The sequence below is a fragment of the Stenella coeruleoalba genome (genome assembly GCF_951394435.1).
Source record: "Stenella coeruleoalba genome assembly, chromosome: 2".
Lineage (NCBI taxonomy): Eukaryota > Metazoa > Chordata > Mammalia > Artiodactyla > Delphinidae > Stenella > Stenella coeruleoalba.
This window is the reverse complement of record NC_137147.1, coordinates 177,395,083-177,414,826: the sequence shown is the minus strand read 5'-3', so window position 1 is coordinate 177,414,826 and position 19,744 is coordinate 177,395,083. Positions and strand designations below refer to the sequence as shown.

At 43.0% G+C, this 19,744-nt stretch overlaps 1 protein-coding gene across 1 annotated transcript in view; it reads left to right on the top strand.

Moving 5' to 3' along the window:
• The window catches only part of CUBN (cubilin), a 263,561-nt gene that overhangs the window by 70,550 nt on the left and 173,267 nt on the right, over window positions 1-19,744 (top strand). Inside the window, exon 28 of the mRNA XM_079913331.1 lies at window positions 16,400-16,550. Within this exon, the coding sequence (XP_079769457.1) occupies window positions 16,400-16,550 (151 nt within the window). The remainder of the gene's footprint in view (window positions 1-16,399; window positions 16,551-19,744) is intronic.

Genomic DNA, 19,744 nt, shown 5'->3' with positions numbered 1-19,744 from the left:
AAAGCACAAATAACCCCTTAAGGAGAGAAAAGCCACAAACACAAAATCTAGTTTCCATTATTTTAATAACTTCTAGTTCAATGGTTTTTTCAAGTGACTTAGCCAAGACCAAAGTGAGTAGCTATTACTGCAGCCAGAATTGAGTTATTTTGAATTAACAGAATTGAAACTATAAAAGGACTTGATTAGGTGCTGGTTGGACACTGTGCCCAGCCTTGCTGAGAGGTGTGGGTTGGTAAAGATCCCACTGGGAAGCGATTCCATCCTTTATTACTTTGTCCTCTGGGCAAAATGAAATGATTCATATTTGGAAATAAAATACTCAGTGGGAGGAAGGGTCATTTGCTTAAAGGAGTAAGACCATATTGCCCATGCAATTTGGGAAAGTCAACCTGAAGGATTTCTTTTGTATTTTATAAGTTGATTTCACTTTTTCATTTTTATTTTGAGTCTGAGACTCTATGTGGAAGAAGAGATTTTTCTTAGGTATTGAATATACAAACAAAAGTGATGGATTTGGGAGAAATCAGCACAGAGAGGTACAGGAAATCCAGAGCCAGTGTTAGGTCAACTGGGAGCATGTGGGTGGGGAGAAGAGGAAGGAGGAAAACTACGAGCATGGAAGCTGAGGGGAGAGACTGTGACACAAGGTGACAAGGAGGGATGCTGCCAAGACGTCCAGAAAGATCAGCTCTCGTGGGATACCTTCCTCTTCGTGTCCTCTTGTATGTCAGTGTCTCTTAAAATGTGGCACTGGATTGGATTCAACGCTCCGACTAACCTGGCATTGGACCATATTATCTGGTTCTTGTGCTCTGGTATTGTAGGTTTTTTGTTAGCCAAGTCGTAATGTTGGATGATATTAAACACCTGTAATCTCCAGGTCACTTTTACATGAATGGCAATGGCTTCATAGCCAGACGTAGGATATTATTTCTATTAAGTTATATTTCACTATTTTGCCTTAGAACTCCATCTCATCATGATTCCTCTAAATCCTGATTCTCTGGTCTTTAGAGCATTATTCATTTGCATATAAACTCATTGGCCATTGGCCTATGACTTCTCCAAAAATAATTGATAAAAATATCAGAAAGATGCTACCTGTTTCAAATACTCTAAAATGATAGGTTTCTCGGATTAAAATGCATCTGTTATTGAACATTTTCGGGATAGCACTATTCAAACAACTTGGTAATAATAATAGCTGGTATTTATTGAACACATAATTTGCTAGGTAATTCTCGCAGCAACCGTGTGATGTAGGAAATATCATTTTCCCATTTGACAGGTGAGGAAATTGAGACAAAGCCAGGTTGTCTGTAGTCACAAAGGTTATAGCAGCAAAGCCAGGCCTCCCACCAGGCTCTGCGGCTCTGGACTGATGCTCTGAGCCGTGACACCACACATACTCCATGCGTGTTCTCTTCCGTAATTATCACTTTCAGAGGTGACAAGAGGGGGTTTCCATGGAACCCTCAGGTTGACCCCTCTAGTGACACTGTCACCAAGAGGAATTCATGTTATTTAGCATGACATTTTCATAGGGAAGCAGTGGTCATTTGCTATATCTTTGCTACATACTGACAACTTACGTTCAGTGTCCAATTTAGAATTTTTCCCGAAATTACCATCAATCTTACTCATCTGTGAGATTCCAGAATAAATCTTTCCCACATTTTGGAAGTTGACACATTTTCCCTTCAGGCCTCTGGCAGTCCTCCTGTTCTGCCTTATACTCTTGGTTGCAGGTACACGCTCAAACTAACCCATGGAGGAAAGATGAGTGTTTGGGAAAGGGCTGTTCCTCTAAGAAAGGGAGACTCCTCATGACACACGGCAGCACCTGAAAAGCCGGGACGGGGCGGGAACCAAGGGCGCTCAGTAGCGTCTCCTTTCTTTCTCCTTCCTTCCGGCTTTGTTGCTTCTCCCTGCGTACGTATAGTCCGTTTCTACCTTTCGTCCCCACAGCTTCCTCTGAGTTTCTGCAGCCTCTCAGTCTTAGCTTAAATAAGGCCACCCCAGCCATGACACTACGTGACCGTGGACCTCAAGTGCTCACAACCACCTAGACTTGCCCTTGACAAATTACAAGGACGGGTGGTTCATCTTTTTCAGTCTGAGAGCAAGGCATGGATCTAGGCTGCCTATGGATGGGCGCCCCTCTAGGCGGCATGGCCAGCTCTGCCCAGGAGCGGTGAGGTCTGGCCCTCTGGCCTGCATTGCTCAGAGTTTACGTCTGTGGGAAGAGGCAGAACCTTCCAGCAGGGAGGAGGATTCCGCCAGCATGCTAAAGCATTGTTTTGTTCTTTTTTCTTTTCTTTTGGCCATGCCCTGCGGCTTGTGGGATCTTAGTTCTCTAACTAGGGATTGAACCCGGGCCCTTGGCAGTGAAAGTGTGGAGTCCTAACCACTGGACCACCGGGGAACTCCCCTAAAGTGTTGTTTTGAATTACCCATAAAGCAAGCAAGATTACAAAATCAGTTCTGCAATGACCACACCTCTCAGTTCAATAGGATGTAATGCACTTGAACCTGGAAAAATTCAAGTAAAGGAATTGACTGTCTTATATTCTAAATTGGATTTCAGTGTTTCTTCTTCCAGTTTCAAAATCATACAAGGAATCTTTCTACTTCATCTTCACCACATTACACTATCTTCTGTAAGCACTGGTCCAACTCACATTTTCATCTTTCTTTTGCCCCAGTCATAGCTTTAAAAAATAGACATTTTTTTCTAATTGTACCATATCCCGAAGTTTAGCTAATTTGTTATGTGTGCTCATAAAATGGTCAGAAGGGTCCTGGGTAGCCCCATGGTTTTTTTTCTTAGATTGAGTTCTTCTGAGGTTTTCCCTTTTACTGCTTCCCAAATTTTTCCTGACTTTGTGGACAGAGTTTAATTTTTTAAGAATTTGTCATTTTTCTTTTTCTTTTTTTTTCTTTTTCTTTTTTCAAATTTTGTATTTTTTTTTTAACATCTTTATTGGGGTACAATTGCTTTACAATGGTGTGTTAGTTTCTGCTTTATAACAAAGTGAATCAGTTATACATATACATATGTTCCCATATCTCTTCCCTCTTGCGTCTCCCTCCCTCCCACCCTCCCTATCCCACCCCTCCAGGCTGTCACAAAGCACCGAGACAATATCCCTGTGCCATGCGGCTGCTTCCCACTAGCTATCTACCTTACTACGTTTGTTAGTGTGTATATCTCCATGACTCTCTCTCGCCCTGTCACAGCTCACCCTTCCCCCTCCCCATAACCTCAAGTCCGTTCTCTAGGAGGTCTGCGTCTTTATTCCTGCCTTACCCCTAGGTTCTTCATGACATTTTTTTTTTCTTAAATTCCATATATATGTGTTAGCATACGGTATTTGTCTTTTTCTTTCTGACTTACTTCACTCTGTATGACAGACTCTAGGTCTATCCACCTCATTACAAATAGCTCAATTTCGTTTCTTTTTATGGCTGAGTAATATTCCATTGTATATATGTGCCACATCTTCTTTATCCATTCATCTGTTGATGGATACTTAGGTTGCTTCCATGTCCTGGCTATTGTAAATAGAGCTGCAATGAACATTGTGGTACATGACTCTTTTTGAATTTCGGTTTTCTCAGGGTATATGCCCAGTAGTGGGATTGCTGGGTCGTATGGTAGTTCTATTTTTAGTTTTTTAAGGAACCTCCATACTGTTCTCCATAGTGGCTGAACCAATTCACATTCCCACCAGCAGTGCAAGAGTGTTCCCTTTTCTCCACACCCTCTCCAGCATTTATTGTTTCTAGATTTTTTGATTATGGCCATTCTGACTGGTGTGAGATGATATGTCATTTTTCTTGAATTTCCTTTCCTTTATCTATTGTTTTTCTTTGTTCTTTTAAAAAATTTTTTAAAAGATTTTGGCTGTGCTGGGTCTTCATTGATGCATGTGGACTTTCTCTAGTTGCGGCGAGCGGGGGCTACTCTTCGTTGCGGTGTGCAGGCTTCTCACTGTGGTGGCTTCTCTTGTTGCGGAGCACGGGCTCTAGGCCTGCAGGCTTCAGTAGCTGCAGCACGTGCGTTCAGTAGTTGCGACACATGGGCCCTAGAGTGTGCAGCCTTCACTAGTTGTGGCACACGGGCTCAGTATTTGTGGCTCACTGGCTCTAGAGCACAGGCTCAGTAGTTGTGGCACACAGGCTTAGTTGCTCTACAGCATGTGGGATCTTCCCGGCCCAGGGATTGCATTGGCAGGCGGATTCTCAACCACTGCGCCACCAGGGAAGTCCCTAATTTTTAAATTGTTTTTGGTCCCTGGGCTCATATCTCCTTGCAAAGTCTCAGTCTCTCAAACCTCAAGCTCATGTGTCCCATCATCACAGGCTCTAGGGAAATTGATCGCCCATCATCACAGGCTCTAGGGAAATTGATCGCCCTCGCCTAACGTTTTGGTCACTTCTACAGTAACAACCACTTCTCTGCTGGTCAGGATTAGTCCCTGAGAGCACTTCTCTTCACTCTTTACTTTCTGACGGAGGACAGCATATAAAGAATTCAGCCAATGCTATGCTTTTTTTTAAGAACAAGACACGAGAGGTGTCTGGAAAGACATCTGCCCGTTGCCATTCCTGTGTGTCTTTTTGCTCCACTAGTGTTGATATGCTTCCTTTGCAAAAAAAAAAAAAAAAAAAAAAAAAAAAAATTCTGCTGAGGGAGAAGCTGATGGTGGAGGATAAAGCCCCCATAACTGGCTGCTAAATCTGGCTGCCTTCGAGAATCACCTGGGGATCTTGTTAGAAAAATGTACTCACAGACCCCACCCCAGACCCACTCGATCAAAACCCCTGGGAATCCCAACAGAGCAAACCCCACCTAAGCCTTAGGCCAGGAGCTGAGGCCACTGTCCGTCATTCACTTCCCTCGTGACAGCACATTTTATCCTCACTGCAAAGCTCTCTCCTGGGAAGCTGTAAGTATTTTAATAGGTATCTTCTTAACATACAACTTCGAGTGCTATTACATGTTTCTTTTTCAGTAGGTCTTACTTTTCCATTGCTACGGCTGAATGATATGCTTTGACTCACCAAGGCCTGGTGATACTGTTAGGTTTATCTCATTACATAAAAATGTCAGATTCATTTTACCATGTGTGAATTCTGATTCTAAACTTTCTCCTCCACTTTCTTTATTTGGCATCTTTGCCACTATCATCTTGCATGACATCCTTTCATATCTTTCTGATGCCTTCCCCTGTCCCCTTATGTCCGTTTCAAGTCCCCTCAGTTATGTCAGTGACTTCTGTCAAATGCATTTCCCTCTAGTCTTCATAAGATTCACTTCATGTCTTGCCAACTCCTCTTTCTGATGTCATCCTGTTCACCAGATGTTTATATCATTGCTTATTGCACTTCCATGTCCTCCTTTCAGTGACAAAATAAGCCGCTGCTAATGAAAAAAATGCATGAAAACATTACTAGTGTCCCTCAGTCTTCCAGTGCTACATCCATGTTGTCTAAGTCTGCAGCCTGGGCAGCATTTTCCATAACTGCAACTGTGCAGCATCAGACCCACAAGCTATTGTAATTAGTTAAGGAATACTAGCTGTTTTATGGAGAACTTGGAAATTCTTAGATGCTTAGTACAATATACAAGTTTATTTCTCAATCATGTTAGAGACCAATGTAGGTATTCCTTTGCTTTCCACATAGTGATTCAGGAAGCCAGACAAAGGGGAAGTTGATTTGGGGAAACCACTTAGCTCTCTCTGCCACACGTGTTGACAGATGTTTTACAAACAAAGAGACCTAAATTCTAATAAATTTGGGAAATGCTGAATCAAACACAATGTAACAGGGTCAGTTGTTTTGTTCTGTTTTTGCTGTAGTACTTCCTCAGGCTATTACCATCCTACATATGCATCATTCATTCATTTATCCACTCATTCAGTCATTCAAGTATAATTTAGAGACATAGGCTGTGGAAATAAACCGTTCTAGCAGCAGTTTTTCTTGTTTTCATGGAGGAGGCGGATCTTAATTTATCACACAATACAAAGTTAGTCACAAGCCCTGTGAAGTGCTATCGGGGAATATTATCGGAAGCTCTAGAGACACGAAGCAGGAGGACCCGGCTCGCCGTGGGCCAGAGGAGGCATCCCTGGGGAAGGGTAACTGAGCAAGGTGTCAGGGAGCTGTAGGTTTCACTAAGGCAAGTTGTGTTTGAGGAACTGTCAAAGGTAAACAGAACCAGACACTAGTTAAAGTGGAAAGAACATTATTATTATTATTTTTTTTTTGCGGTACGCGAGCCTCTCACTGCTGTGGCCTCTCCCATTGCAGAGCACAGGCTCCGGACGCGCAGGCTCAGCGGCCATGGCTCACGGGCCCAGCCGCTCCACGGCATGTGGGATCTTCCCGGACCGGGGCACGAACCCGTGTCCCCTGCATCGGCAGGTGGACTCTCAACCACTGCGCCACCAGGGAAGCCCACATAATGTCATTATTTGCCCCAGCACCTTAGTTAGGTATAAAGAAATTCCTAAATAGAGAGCGTTCAGTTCTTTAGGCTGAGATATAAATAACGGTTCATTTCTCGAGACATTTAATTTTCCTCTTGCTTTCTGTCTACAGCCTGCTTCACTAATGCATTTGACAATTCTCACAAAGGGTAAATGATAAATGATAAAGCCAACATTTTGGTCCACTTATTTTATTCCAAGCTCTATTAAGAAATATAGTGAAGAAATGTTGATTCCATTGAATAACAGGAGTTTTGGGTATTATCACTGTTACTTAAAAAATTATTTGTGTTACTCTCTGTTATCACAGAGAATAAGGACTTTGCTGTATTTTTGAATTTAACAATTCTTTTTTTAAAAAAATAATTACCAAGGAAGGAAACAAGAACAATTCTTCTCGAGTTGTTGATGCCTTTCAAAATGCTGAATTACCTCTCTATACCTGTTTCCAGAATTCTAAAATGGGGATAAAAGTGTTATCTGCATTATAGAGCTGCTAGGAATTTTATTTTATTATTTAAAAAAATAAATTTATTTATATATTTTTATTTTTGGCTGCATTGGGTCTTTGTTGCAGCACATGGGCTTTTCTCTAGTTGCGGCGATCGGGGGCTACTCTTTGTTGCGGTGCACGGGCTTCTCATTGCCGTAGCTTCTCTTGTTGTGGAGCACAGGCTCTAGAGTGCAGGCTCAGTAGTTGTGGCGCACGGGCTCAGTAGCTGTGGCTCGCGGGCTCTAGAGCACAGGCTCAGTAGTTGTGGCGCACGGGCTTAGTTGCTCCGCTGCATGTGGGATCTTCCCGGACCAGGGCTCGAACCCGTGTCCCCTGAATTGGCAGGAGGATTCTTAACCACTGCGCCACCAGGGAAGCCTCTAGGAATTTTAATTTTATCAGGTAATAACATGGAAAGGGCTTAGAGTGATACTCAGCACAGAGTAAGTGCTAATAAATATTATTCATCATTTTCTTCAACATAAACACAATTTCATGGGTTATTTGATTTCCAAAACAGCCTTCCCAGCGTGATTAGCGTAGATTGGCCCCACCTGTTGAAAGCAGGGCTCCCTTTCCCTGGCCTCACAGATTTCCTCCAAAAGCCACAGGGCCTGGGTATCCGAATCGAAGAGTGCAGTAGTTAAAATCCTGTTCGCTGGCTGGAGAAATGCAGAGAAGCAGAGGAGATCTGGTGTCTTAGCAGCCATTGATCTGCACTGACTCTGTTATCATAGCACTTCCACGGCACACTTCCTGGGCAGATGAGTCATGTCTCCTGGAACTGTCTGTCAGAGGAAGTTCGCTTCTAGGACGCCTGGCATTTTGCTTAGAATTCAGATAAGCTATTTCAATTCTAAGGACAACCGCTGTTCAAAACCACACGTAAAAAGCGAAAACAGTGTGCCAAACGATTCAGTTGAAGACTCCCTACCGGATATGAATCTAGCCTTGGACGAAGCAGGATCATGATTCACAAGGAGTTTAGAATGAAGCGTATCCATTGGTTAATTAAGCCAGATACTTTGTAGTGTCACTAAGTGCAACAAGAAGCATTTTAGAAGAATTTTAAGACTCCCAAGTAAAATGCCCAAGTAACATGCGAGTTTTTTTAATTACAGAAAATTTAAGGGAGAGATGTTTATTTCAGTGTGATCAAAATCCCTTTCCTCAAAGGCAAATGCTGATCACTTGTCACCATCCCTCACAATGAAGAATTTTCATGTGATTGCATTAATTTGCTGTAGTTGAGGCAAATACAGCAGCCTTCAAAAGAGAGCCTTTGCTCTCAGATTCAAAAGAAACTGTGTGTTTCCCCTCCCAGTATCCTCTCAAACATGAAGGACAGGATCAGGTTAAATAATAATCAGACCTACCAATAATTCCCACACTACCCGCAAGCCAGTGAAAATTCCATTTGATGCTCAAAACTTGAAATTGCTCTATCCACACTTCCTTTCCTGGTGGTCCTCACCGAGCTCTGCTTCTCAGACCACAGGCATCGGGTGCGTGCAAGGTCTCTTCCGTCATCCAACAGACACATGGCACGAAGCAGAAGGCTAAATTCAGAAATTGGTGGTCATTGTGGTAGATTTCAGCTAATTACACTGATTGACTATGTTTTACAATGGGAACAATTTCCACATGCAACATTTCAGAATTTTTTCAAAAATACCATCTTTACCCTTCAGTTCTTACATGTACTTATGTACTGAACAGGCTTTCTTCTCCCACCCTCCCTCAATTGGGGAAGAGTCTGCATGGCAGGGCTTTCGGTCCTTCCAGCTCCAGGTTCTAAGATTTCATGCTGTGCTATAGGTCCCTCCCTGTTTCTGAGTCCATCTGTAGCAGATGGTTAGGCTTTTAAGAGGCAGAATAATCTTTTTTAAATGTTGAGTGCTTCACATTAGCGGTAGAGTTGGCAGAGGGAAGGCTGTGGTTCATGGAATTAAATGTTCATGTATATACGAGGGAGAATATGCTTGGCTTTCAAAGCATTTCACTTCCCACTAGGGAGGGAATTAGGCACTTATTGGTCCATCAGTGACTATCAAAACTTATGTTTGTGAGAGCTTTTTAGTCCCTGAACATCTGAAAGAATGATTTTTTAATAACGAATTAGTCTAATTAATAATAAAAACCTAGTTATGATTAAAAAAGGAAGCATTGGGGACAAAATATGGTTTTAAATTAATGCTGGAGGAGATTACTTTATATAATAACATTTTAATGGGCTAATTTTCATGGATAATCTTGAGACACATAAAAATGATTATGGAGACAGACAATATAATATTTTTAGTAGACCAGCTGGGTATCTGAGAACCTAAAAGCGTATGGAATTCTGACACTGGAAAAACGTTACCAGTGCACATCTACGTTGCTATGTCAGTAGGTCCCCAGAGACAATGCTTTAAAAATAAACTTACCTGATTACACAGGCATACAGTCATTGCAGACATTTTAGAAGATAATAGAAAAACCTAGATAAAATAAAAATAACCTAAATTACATCATTACTGATAATATTTGGTGGTACTTATTTCCTGTAGTTCCATCCTATATATTTATTTTATTTTAATGTTTGAAGGGGATCATTTTGTACATACTGTCCTATAAGGACTTTTTTACATGTAACAGTAGCTTGCGATGTTTCTCCTTGTTACTTATTTATCTCCTTGTTACACCACAGCATTTGCAACATCGAATGTTCCACCATCACAATACAGCCACCCATTCTTGTTGTAAAACACATAGAATCTTTGCACATTTCCACTATTATAAACAATGCTGAGATAAAACATCTTTGTAGTTAAACCTTTGCATACATCCATGATTAAACAATGATTAACCAAACAAACAAACCCAAATCGGCCTTTGTGGCTTCTAAAATAAGTAATATGTAGAAAGCAAAAATAAATATCAATGCGCTATTAAGAGGGGACAGCAACCAGCCACCCCAGGGAAAGGAGACTATATGGTCTGTGTTTGAGACAGACCTGTAATTCAGAGTGACACAAAATAACTCAGCATGTGGTCTTTCAATGGTGTTTCTTTGTCTCCTACAAAGCCCAGCACTGAGTCATTGTTTCCTTTTAGATGGTACCTCATGCTTCCTGCTGCAGCCTGCAGCACATGGCAGTGCGTTTCCCGGGCCGGGGGAGACGTGTGCCTCTGTATCCGAGGGCACTGTGAGAGCGCCCCGGTGTCTCACGGGGAGGCTTCACCTCCAGGGCCATCACAGCGCCCTCTAGAGCCTACCGCGCTCTGCTGATGTGCTTTCCTTTAAACCTTTGCCTAGTTTACCTCCACAATTGGATTCCTTTTTTACCCTGAGGCTCTTCTCACCCACAGTGGGAGCCTTTTACCCTACTTGATGAATCTTGCTTGGCAATTTCTCCTATTGTTACAGGAACATTTCAAAGCCCTTCAAATTTAAGGTAAACTCTGAAAGCTCCAAGTTTATCCAGGAGATTTGTTTGTAAACATTGAATAACAATGTTCTCAACAGCTGTTCTGATAAAGCGGTTCCCATACTTCCTGGTACACTTGTTTTTTGGGTGGGGAAAATAGGAAGAGGTGCTCCAAGAATTCACCAGTTCCCACTCCTCTGGAGTTCCAGGGGCCGAGCAGCCAGAGCTGCAGGCTGGCTGGCCGGACGGAAAGGGGAGAGGAGGCTGCAACAGGAAAAAACACAGGTAGAGCCACTTTGCTTACCGGTGGTCTCTCCCTGATCCGCTCACCAGGGCAGCCTTGACAGATTTCCCAGTGTCCTCTTCGCCACCAGCCCTGCCATGATCCACCATCTCCCTCCACTCAGACACACACTCCATGGTCCGTCTGCCCCACTGCATGATCTGCACTGGGCTCTGCACCCCACACACAAAACCAGGTCGTCATAGCAACATGCTGCCCCTGACGGCCATCCATCTCCTCGCAAGTGATTCATTGATTTGTTACTTCCCCGTCTGGTCTGCCAGGGATGATTTCTGAGAAATATTTTATGTGAGTCAGTTCAAGTTCTTTCTACCTACCCATCATATTTTTTCTCTCAAAACTATTTCTGTTATGGTTTCTTTAGAAACAAGGTTGGTTCCCTTTGCCTCTGACCAAGAGTTAGAATAACATTTGGGGTACTTTCCATATGCCAGGACTCATCCTCAACCTATTACCTGGTTTGTCTCATTTGCTAAGCACAACAACCCTATGAGATAAGTACCATTAAGATGCCAAGTTTACAAAGAAGTCTTAGCTTACGGAGGTTAAGTAATTTTCACAAGATTATATTCTAAGAAAATTTTAGTGCTAGACTGGACTTTGAATCTAGAGCCTGACACTGACCACATTGAATATACTCTAGTGTGTTCCTACAGTAAAATTACTGTCCAGCTCTCAGTTGAAATATAATCTTCTACTAGTGACATTGACTTCAGAAAGCCACTCTGTGAACTCACTGAGTATAGTTCTCAGAAATGTAACTATCTTCTTTACATTGACCAGAATTTTTGCTCTGTAAAACTATCAGGGATTCTCTACTATACCTAGAATTCTCCCTCACGGCAGATGAATTATTTCAATTACATATTAAACTCTAAAGGATAAAGTTCTTTTGGGGTTTTTAAAGATTTCTTATAGGAACTGGACCAAAATTTTTTTCTGGAAGTTTCTCCATATTTTAATGATACCACCTCAAAGAAACTCTTGATTTAATTTCTTTATATGGACTATATTTAATTCTTATGATTAAACCTCCACTATAAAAATGTTTTTCTTCCAGAAAAATTTCAAGTAAATAGGAAAAACAGTAGTTAGAAAAAGTGTGAATTCGATGCTGATCTAAAATAGAAAGGGCTAAGTTTTAGTTGTTACTCACTGTGATTCTAAAGTGGGTTTAGAAAAGAAGTCTATCTATACATCCCAAACTGAGATAGGAGACAGTTATAATTTCATTCATTAGGATCACAAATTTTCAAAATCATAAAACCATTTAGCAACAAAGAGGCCCTTGAAAAGCACACTTCTGTTCTGAGAGTTCTTGCAGTTCATAAAGTTGATTCTTGCTGAGGGAACAGGTTACACATTAGCTGACCCTGGGTTTCTCCAGACTTGAGTTCCAGTGATTCGTAAAGTACCTACAAAAACCTTAATCTTAAAAAAATCTCACTCTGTCAGTGATATGTCTTTGGTTTTCTGTCTTCCATTTTGTATGCATGGGTCTGTACTATTTAGGAGTCCACGGATCATTTCATGTTGCAACCGTAGTCAGAAATCTCTAATGGTCTCATCAACTCTGCATGCACCGAATTATCAAACCCATGCAAAGGAAGTAGATAGAAATTGGCAAGCGAGACTTCCGCAAGAGATTTCCTTCCTCTCCGAGTGTTGTAAGAGTGGTTGAGATGTTTCAGGGTGGCGCGGGGGTGGAAGATCTAAAACACAAAAACCCTAAACGAATCTTCTCCTGAAGAGGATAACTGAAAAGATTCTACACAGCAGGTTTTGTACATATACATATCCACATCTGAAGATACATTAAATGGCAACTTGAAAATGTAAACAGCATTTCAATTATTGAAAAAAAAACCCAAACCTCTAGACACAGTTATACAAATTCGATCTTCATATTCAAAGTAAGAATCTCAGTCTTTCACTTCTTAATTTCTGCTAGTCCCCTTCCTATGGACTCAAGGCCTCAAATACTGTTCAGATGGGGTAAATCTTGGGGCTTTCTAAAAGCCGGGAATGGTACCCTTAGCGGAACCAAGCCACATGCTGGCCAGGAGTCCCAGTGAGTCACAGCTGGGATGGCCTGTGGTTAACATTCTGCTCTGAAAACAGAATCAGGAACAGCAGGCACCCACTGGTTTCCACGGTAACCGGTATTTGTGTACTTTGAAAAATGACTGTTCCTTTTTGGGTGGTAAATTTAACGAGGGAATGAATTGTTGAGGTGACCTTAGCCATCTGTGTGAGTATAAACAAAAACCCCTGATTTAATTAAGTGTAAATGTTAGAAAGACATAAAATTAGGGGTGTGGGATTTTTTCTTCTAGAGAGGTATTTTTCTACACTAATTAAGTCATTAATTTATTTGACATTATATGTAAGTATTTTCATCAACGTCTATTTGATGTTTATTTCAACGTATCATTCTCTTCCCTCCAAAGGCAAAAAGAAACTACTTGTTATTCACCACTGTTCCCCCCAGACCCACTCCCTTTGCCCCCAACCCCCATTCCATTCACAGTGTGTTATTTAAGAGCCACTGGGATCAGGGGCTCTCCTTCAATGAAGTAATTCCATCCGGAAGGAAGAAAAAAACATCCCCTGCAAGTCATGTGAAAGTGTCACGTTGCTTAACCTTACCGAGCTGGGAGGCAAAAGCACTATACTCTTTATGACCGTGCACAGAATCTAAACTAGGGCTCCTCAAAATGTTGCCACCTAGTTTTTCAGAAGATCCACGAAGCTTAAGGCAATTATAGTTCTAGAGAGATCTTACCTCATGTTTTGTTGGATAAAGATGAAGTAATTAAAGTTTTGGTCACCGCAGTACAATCCAAAGTTTAGAATGAGCCTTTTGGAGTGGAAACCAGTAGAGCGTTTTCTTGTTTATTATGCTTTGGCGTGAGAACAGTATGTTTATTTTTGTACTAATTAGTCTTGAATTGGAATTCATACCCTAGGTTTAATAGAAACTCTGTGGCTGAAATAAATACCCTGCAGTGAAGCAATAGTTTAGGAATAAACAGGTTACCGTACAGACCTTCTTCCCCCTCTACCTCCTGCAGTGGGTGGTGGGTCTGGAGACGGGGCGTGGAGGGCAGTTTTTGTTTCCTCTTCTTTTTATGTGGCTTTATTCTTTCTCTCATTTTTGCTCCCCCTTCATGTCTTCTGTCAACCACCTACAGTATTAGAAGTTTGATAATAAATACATATATCCAAAGCAGCAGTGTTTAAAAATTAAAAGGAAGCTGCAGGGACAGGTCTGAAAACTAAGCCTCATCTTTATCATTTGCATAAAATGCTTAAGTTTAGTACTTCAGAGTGAGTGATATAATGGACTTCTGAGTTTCTCTTTTTAAATCTCAACTGACCTTCCCCGCGTCGCACAGAAATGTACGGCGGATCAGCTGCCCGTTTTGAGAACTCAGTGAGACGACCCAAATTTAGAAATCTGCGATTTTTATTATGACCTTGAACAAGGCCCTTCTGCAGAGTGGCCGCAAAGGACGCAGACCTTTTGCTGCCTGAAAGGAGCATGCTGAAGTTTAGGACTGTAAGACCCTAACATGTGTCTAACTGTGCAGCGTTAAAGTAACAATGCAGATTAAGTGCCATTAAAATCAATGCAGCTGTCGGGGAGATGGCTGTGTTCCTTCTCTGAAGCTGTTGTATTGGGAACCTGCCCTGGACAAAGCCCTGTGCTAGGCTGTGAGGGGATGTAAGAGGTAGTCTGGGCTCTAAGGAAACTCGTAATCAGTAGGGGAGAGAGACACACATGCCCATCACCAGAATGTGCCCATTTCCACAAAGAAGCACAAATGAAAAGCTGAGGGGTTTCAAAGGAAAACTAATTTATGACCGGCTACAGGGATTAGGGAAGGCTCCGTGGAGGGGCTTTGTAGAATCCGATTAAGAAGCTTTCCATGCTCAAATCAACATGTTTCAAAGAGTATTTTCTATGACAACATTTCAATAAATAAAAATAATTTGGTCAGTGTGGAATTTACTGAATCCGGATGATACATTTACATACAGATACACACAAGCACATACACTCACACGTGTGTACTCGCCAAGAGAATAATAAAGGAAGTGCATGATCAGACATTTTCCATTGTTTTATAATGGGCAGCTCATCCCAAGGGTAACTGGAACAAAGCATTTCATGTGGACATTTGGGGATTAAAAGAAAATGTAGTGGCCTGAGTCATGAGGAAGCCAATCCTTTTGGATTATCATTATTTTCACCAATTGAAGAGATATGGCAAAGGTGTTTATTTTTTTAGTTTGGAGATATGTATCTGATGAAATTAGGCAGATAAAAGGTACCCAACAGGATGTATAAGTACCTCAGTCGGGAAATGGGCAAAGACCTCAGCAGAAAAGTTGCAAGAAAAGAAAAAGAAATGCCCAGTAAACATGAAAGAAACTTCAACCCCAAAGTAACAACTTAAGACAATTACAAAAAGAAAACAAATTTTCACTATTAGCCCCAGTTTTTAAAATAATGGCAGTCATAAAGTATTTCCATAAACTGCTGGTGAGAGAATAAATTGGTATAAACTTTCTGGTAAGAAGTTTAAAAATATATATCCAGAGCCATGAAAGATCATGCTCTTTAATTCATTCCCTTTATAGGAATCTTTCCTAAGAGAAATTTAAACTATCAGGCAAAGACTTGTATTTATTGGCCCCCAGACTGGAAATATCCTAAGTGAACAACAGTAGAATTATAATGTAAATACAGCATATTTGGAACAGAGGGCTTCCCTGGTGGCGCAGCGGTTGAGAATCTGCCTGCCAATGCAGGGGACATGGGTTCGAGCCCTGGTCTGGGAAGATCCCACATAGAGCAACTGGGCCCGTGGGCCACAACTACTGAGCCTGCGCGTCTGCAGCCTGTGCTCCACAACAAGAGAGGCTACGACAGTGAGAGGCCTGCACACTGCAATGAAGAGTGGCCCCCACTCGCCACAACCAGAGAAAGCCCTCACACAGAAACGAACACCCAACACAGCCAAAAATAAAAATAAATAAATTTATAAAAAAAAAAAATACAGCATATTCGTAGTATTTTGTGCCACTATTAAAAATGTTTGCATAGACTATTTAGTGAAAAGCAGGGAACACCATTTAATGTAGCCCAACTTGATACACGCACACATTCCCCTGCACACGTATGTGTGTATGTACGTATACAAACAAATGAAAAAAATGTTGGTAAGAGAAGCTTCTGGTATTAACAAAATATTAACTGTGGTTCTCTTCTGTGGGATTAATTTTTGTATCTTCCTTTCAGAGTTTTCCAAAATGTCTAATTGTTTACAGATAGTATTTATTTTAAAAATTTATAGCTTACAGTTACAATACTGTTATTCACTGAACATCTCTCACGTGTGATTCATATGTGAACCCATCTCCCCTGGCCCAGCATTTCCTTCTTCTGTGCCTGGATTATATTGGGTTGGCCAAAGTGAACTTTTTGGCCAACCAATAATTTGGAGGGACCTCTCTGTATATAATTATCTATTTTTAATTCCTGCACTCAACCCACCTCAGGAGATTTACCCGTAACTTTTGAAGCAAGGAACAGCTTTTGCTGCACGAGGGGACTTTGCTTTTTCCATCTGACAAGCCTTGTAGGTTTTCACACTGGGAGGTCTCTCTCTGATTGCAGCTGTATGATGGCCCACGGCGCATGGGGCGCTATTGTGGAGCAGACATTCCACCTTCAGGGAGCACCACGGGCTCCAAGCTTCAAGTGCTGTTTTATACCGACGGGGTCGGTTACCATGAGAAAGGATTCCAGATGCAGTGGTTCATCCAAGGTAAGCCCTCTGCTGATCTCAGTTGTATTTGGTAGTTGCTATTTGACCAAGAACCGTTCCCTTTGCAATTCTATATTTGGAAACAGTACCATTCACGAATAGTGGAACTGATCTTCGGTGGCTGTGGGGTGCCCATGACTGTGGCAACTTGAAGCGGGATCTCAGTTCCTCGACTAGGGATTGAACCCAGGCCGCGGTGCTGCCCCGGCTCTCGTCTGCTTTGTAAAAAGAATTTTAACAAAGAGGTGGAAAACAGTGAAGCAGGTAAAGTGTTTATTAGGAGAGGCATACGTGTGGAGAAAGCACGGGTGGGCTTAGGTTGAGAGAGAGAGCTGTGCCTCTGGGGTCGTTTAAATCACTTATATGGGGCAGTTCTTCCGGGTCTCCTCTGGCCAATCATCTTGCTCTGTCTGGCTCTGAGTCCGTATTTGGTCTGACTCGGGGCCCTCCCCTGTGTGCGCCTGCACTTCTTAGCAAAGGTGGATTTCAGCTCAAGGGTCTCTGGGAAGTTGACATATTATGGTCTGAACATATTATGGTCTGGTGCCCCCTCCCTTCTCCGAGTCCTGAGGACCCTTTCTGTGCATGTGTAGTTTGCGAGGTCTCCTTGACCTCAAGAATGGGAAATAGGGCTTCCCTGGTGGCGCAGTGGTTGAGAGTCCGCCTGCCGGTGCAGGGGACACGGGTTCGTGACCCGGTCCGGGAAGATCCCACATGCCGCGGAGCGGCTGGGCCCGTGAGCCATGGCCGCTGAGCCTGTGCGTCCGGAGCCTGTGCTCCGCAACGGGAGAGGCCACAGCAGTGAGAGGCCCGCGTACCGCAAAAAAAAAGAATGGGGAATATATGGTCTCTCTATCTTCTCTCCAAGCAGGGCTCAGCTCCTCCTTGCTCCTTCCATTCTCTTTATCATGGAGCGTCTGTCCACAAGGGACAGCTTCCAGCTGCTCAGCCTGGGGCCCATCTATCTCCTGCCTCAGAACCTGCGTGGTAATCTAGTGCCCAGCCTCAGAAAGTTTTCTCAGACGTTGGTGGCCCTTGGAGAGTTGAATCCTGTTGGAGTTAAGACCAGAAGTGAAGTCCACGTGGACAGGATTTGGGTAACTGCTTCAGGAGGTGCAGCCGTAAATTGCTTACGAGAAAGGAGGAAGCAGAAGGAAGTTTCTAGGGGTGAAGGCCTGTGCCTGGGTGTGGCAAGCAGGTCACAGGGTGCGATGGAGTCTCTCGGGGGAGTGGAACAGAATGAGATTTAAGACTCACCCTGACACTGAGCAGAGAAGGAGTGACGGGGATAGAAGGGAAGGAAGGAGGGTCGATCAGAGAGAGAAGGGGGAGGGAGAGGACTGGGCTGTGAGGGGGACCCGAGCAGAAAGCTTGAGCCAGTGATGCACTAAGCCAAAGACAGGGGTCACATCTGCCAAACGAGTAGGGGCAGGTGAAAGCCTGCCTACGCACTGGTGGTTCCAGAAACAGGTAGGGATCACCACTCCTCTGAAGATGAAAATTCGTTTTAAGCGCAAGTTCTGAAACTTCTAGACTGACCTCATGTGGGCCAGTCGAAAGGCAGAGGACCGCAGGCAGTGCTTCTCAAACCCTGGTCCCCCAAAGCAGCAGTAGAATTTGTGAGAAATGCAAATTCTCAGGCCCCATCCCAGAACTATGGAATGGCAAACTCTGAAGGGAAGCCCAATAATCTGTGTCCTAACTAGTCCCCCTGGCGAGTACAGTTGAGGACCACTCTCCTAGAGTGATCTAGACCTGAAAAATATAGTCCTCGTGAATATTGCACAAGCAGTTCTAGGCCAAGACCTTAGGGCTCACTACTATGATTCAATCAGCTTGAAGGAGGAGTGGAGTTGCCGTGTTACGCCTGGAATCACACACAGACATTCTGAACGGTGGTCCTGCTGTCACAATCAGGGGTGAGCCCAGGGTGAGCATACGTGAATGTGTGTTGAGGGTTTTTAATGTCATAGTACAGGTATTATATGCATTGCAGCACTTTACACAACTGAAGAACCCTATCGTATACTTGAGAGTGTACGACATTCTATTATTATGAACTGGAGCCTGAGTATATTTTGTTAAAATATACGTATAGGGTTTTTCAGTATTTAAAAATATTCAGTGGTAATCCACAGCTACTTATAACTTGAAATACAGATTATAAATTCCCAAAGTGTATGAGCTTTGATAATTAAGCTTGTGGAAGTTCGGGGTTGTCCTTTTCATCAAATAGGTAGAGTTAACCTTGGAATGTCAATTTATTGATCTATGAAATGAAGGAGCTGGACTGAGTCGTCTCTGTAATACAGCCCGTCTCTGGTATTGTGTGATTCAGAAATAGCCTGGCTCTGAGGGAACTGGAGACAGTGTGGAAAGACCTAGAAGAAACAGGAAAATCTTGGGACATGGCCCAGATTCTGAAGGGCAAAGGGTATTTTCCAGAACGGCGTTTCTCAAGCTTCCACGTGGATATGCGTCACTGGGGATCTTGTTAGGATGCAGATCCTGATGTGAGGGCTGAGGTAAGGCCCATGGATCTGCATTTCTGAAAAGCTCCCAGGTGATGCCGTTGGCGTGTCTCTGTAGACCACACTCGGGGAGCTTTCTCTTCTCTAAACTCTGAAGCGGTGAGGTTCTTTCTCACGGGGGCCCCAGCCCTTATCCTACTGACACTGAGTCAGAGAGTGGGAAGTAAGAAATGCCAACCAGGAGACCGAGGCTCGGGGCCTAGGGGCACCGTCCTCAGCCCGAGATACACGCAGGAATTGCCTGGGAGTTTTCACAAGTACTGGTGCCTGGGTTCCAACCCAGGAGATAGGATTCCATTGGTCTGCGGTGGGACCTTGACTACTGCTAATTTTGAAAATCTCCCTAAGTAATTCTGCCATGCCGCTAGGACGGAGCATTTTAGGAGAAGCGATTTATTTTGCTGGTGATATCTTTCTCCTCAGTGCGCTGCTTCCTCTCCCCTCCAGGCCGTTGTAGCCGTACTAGTCCAAGGCCACACTAAGGACTTCATGGTCATTATTGGCTACCCTGGACGACTGGGTTTCTCCAGCCAACACACTAGGCACGGCTTTGAGTTTTGGTTGGGAAAATTTTTTTCTTCCAGTCCCATTTGGAATCTGTCTTCATTTGGGAGAGTCAAAGACATCCTCTGTCTATTCTCGTAACCTGTTTACTATTTCAAA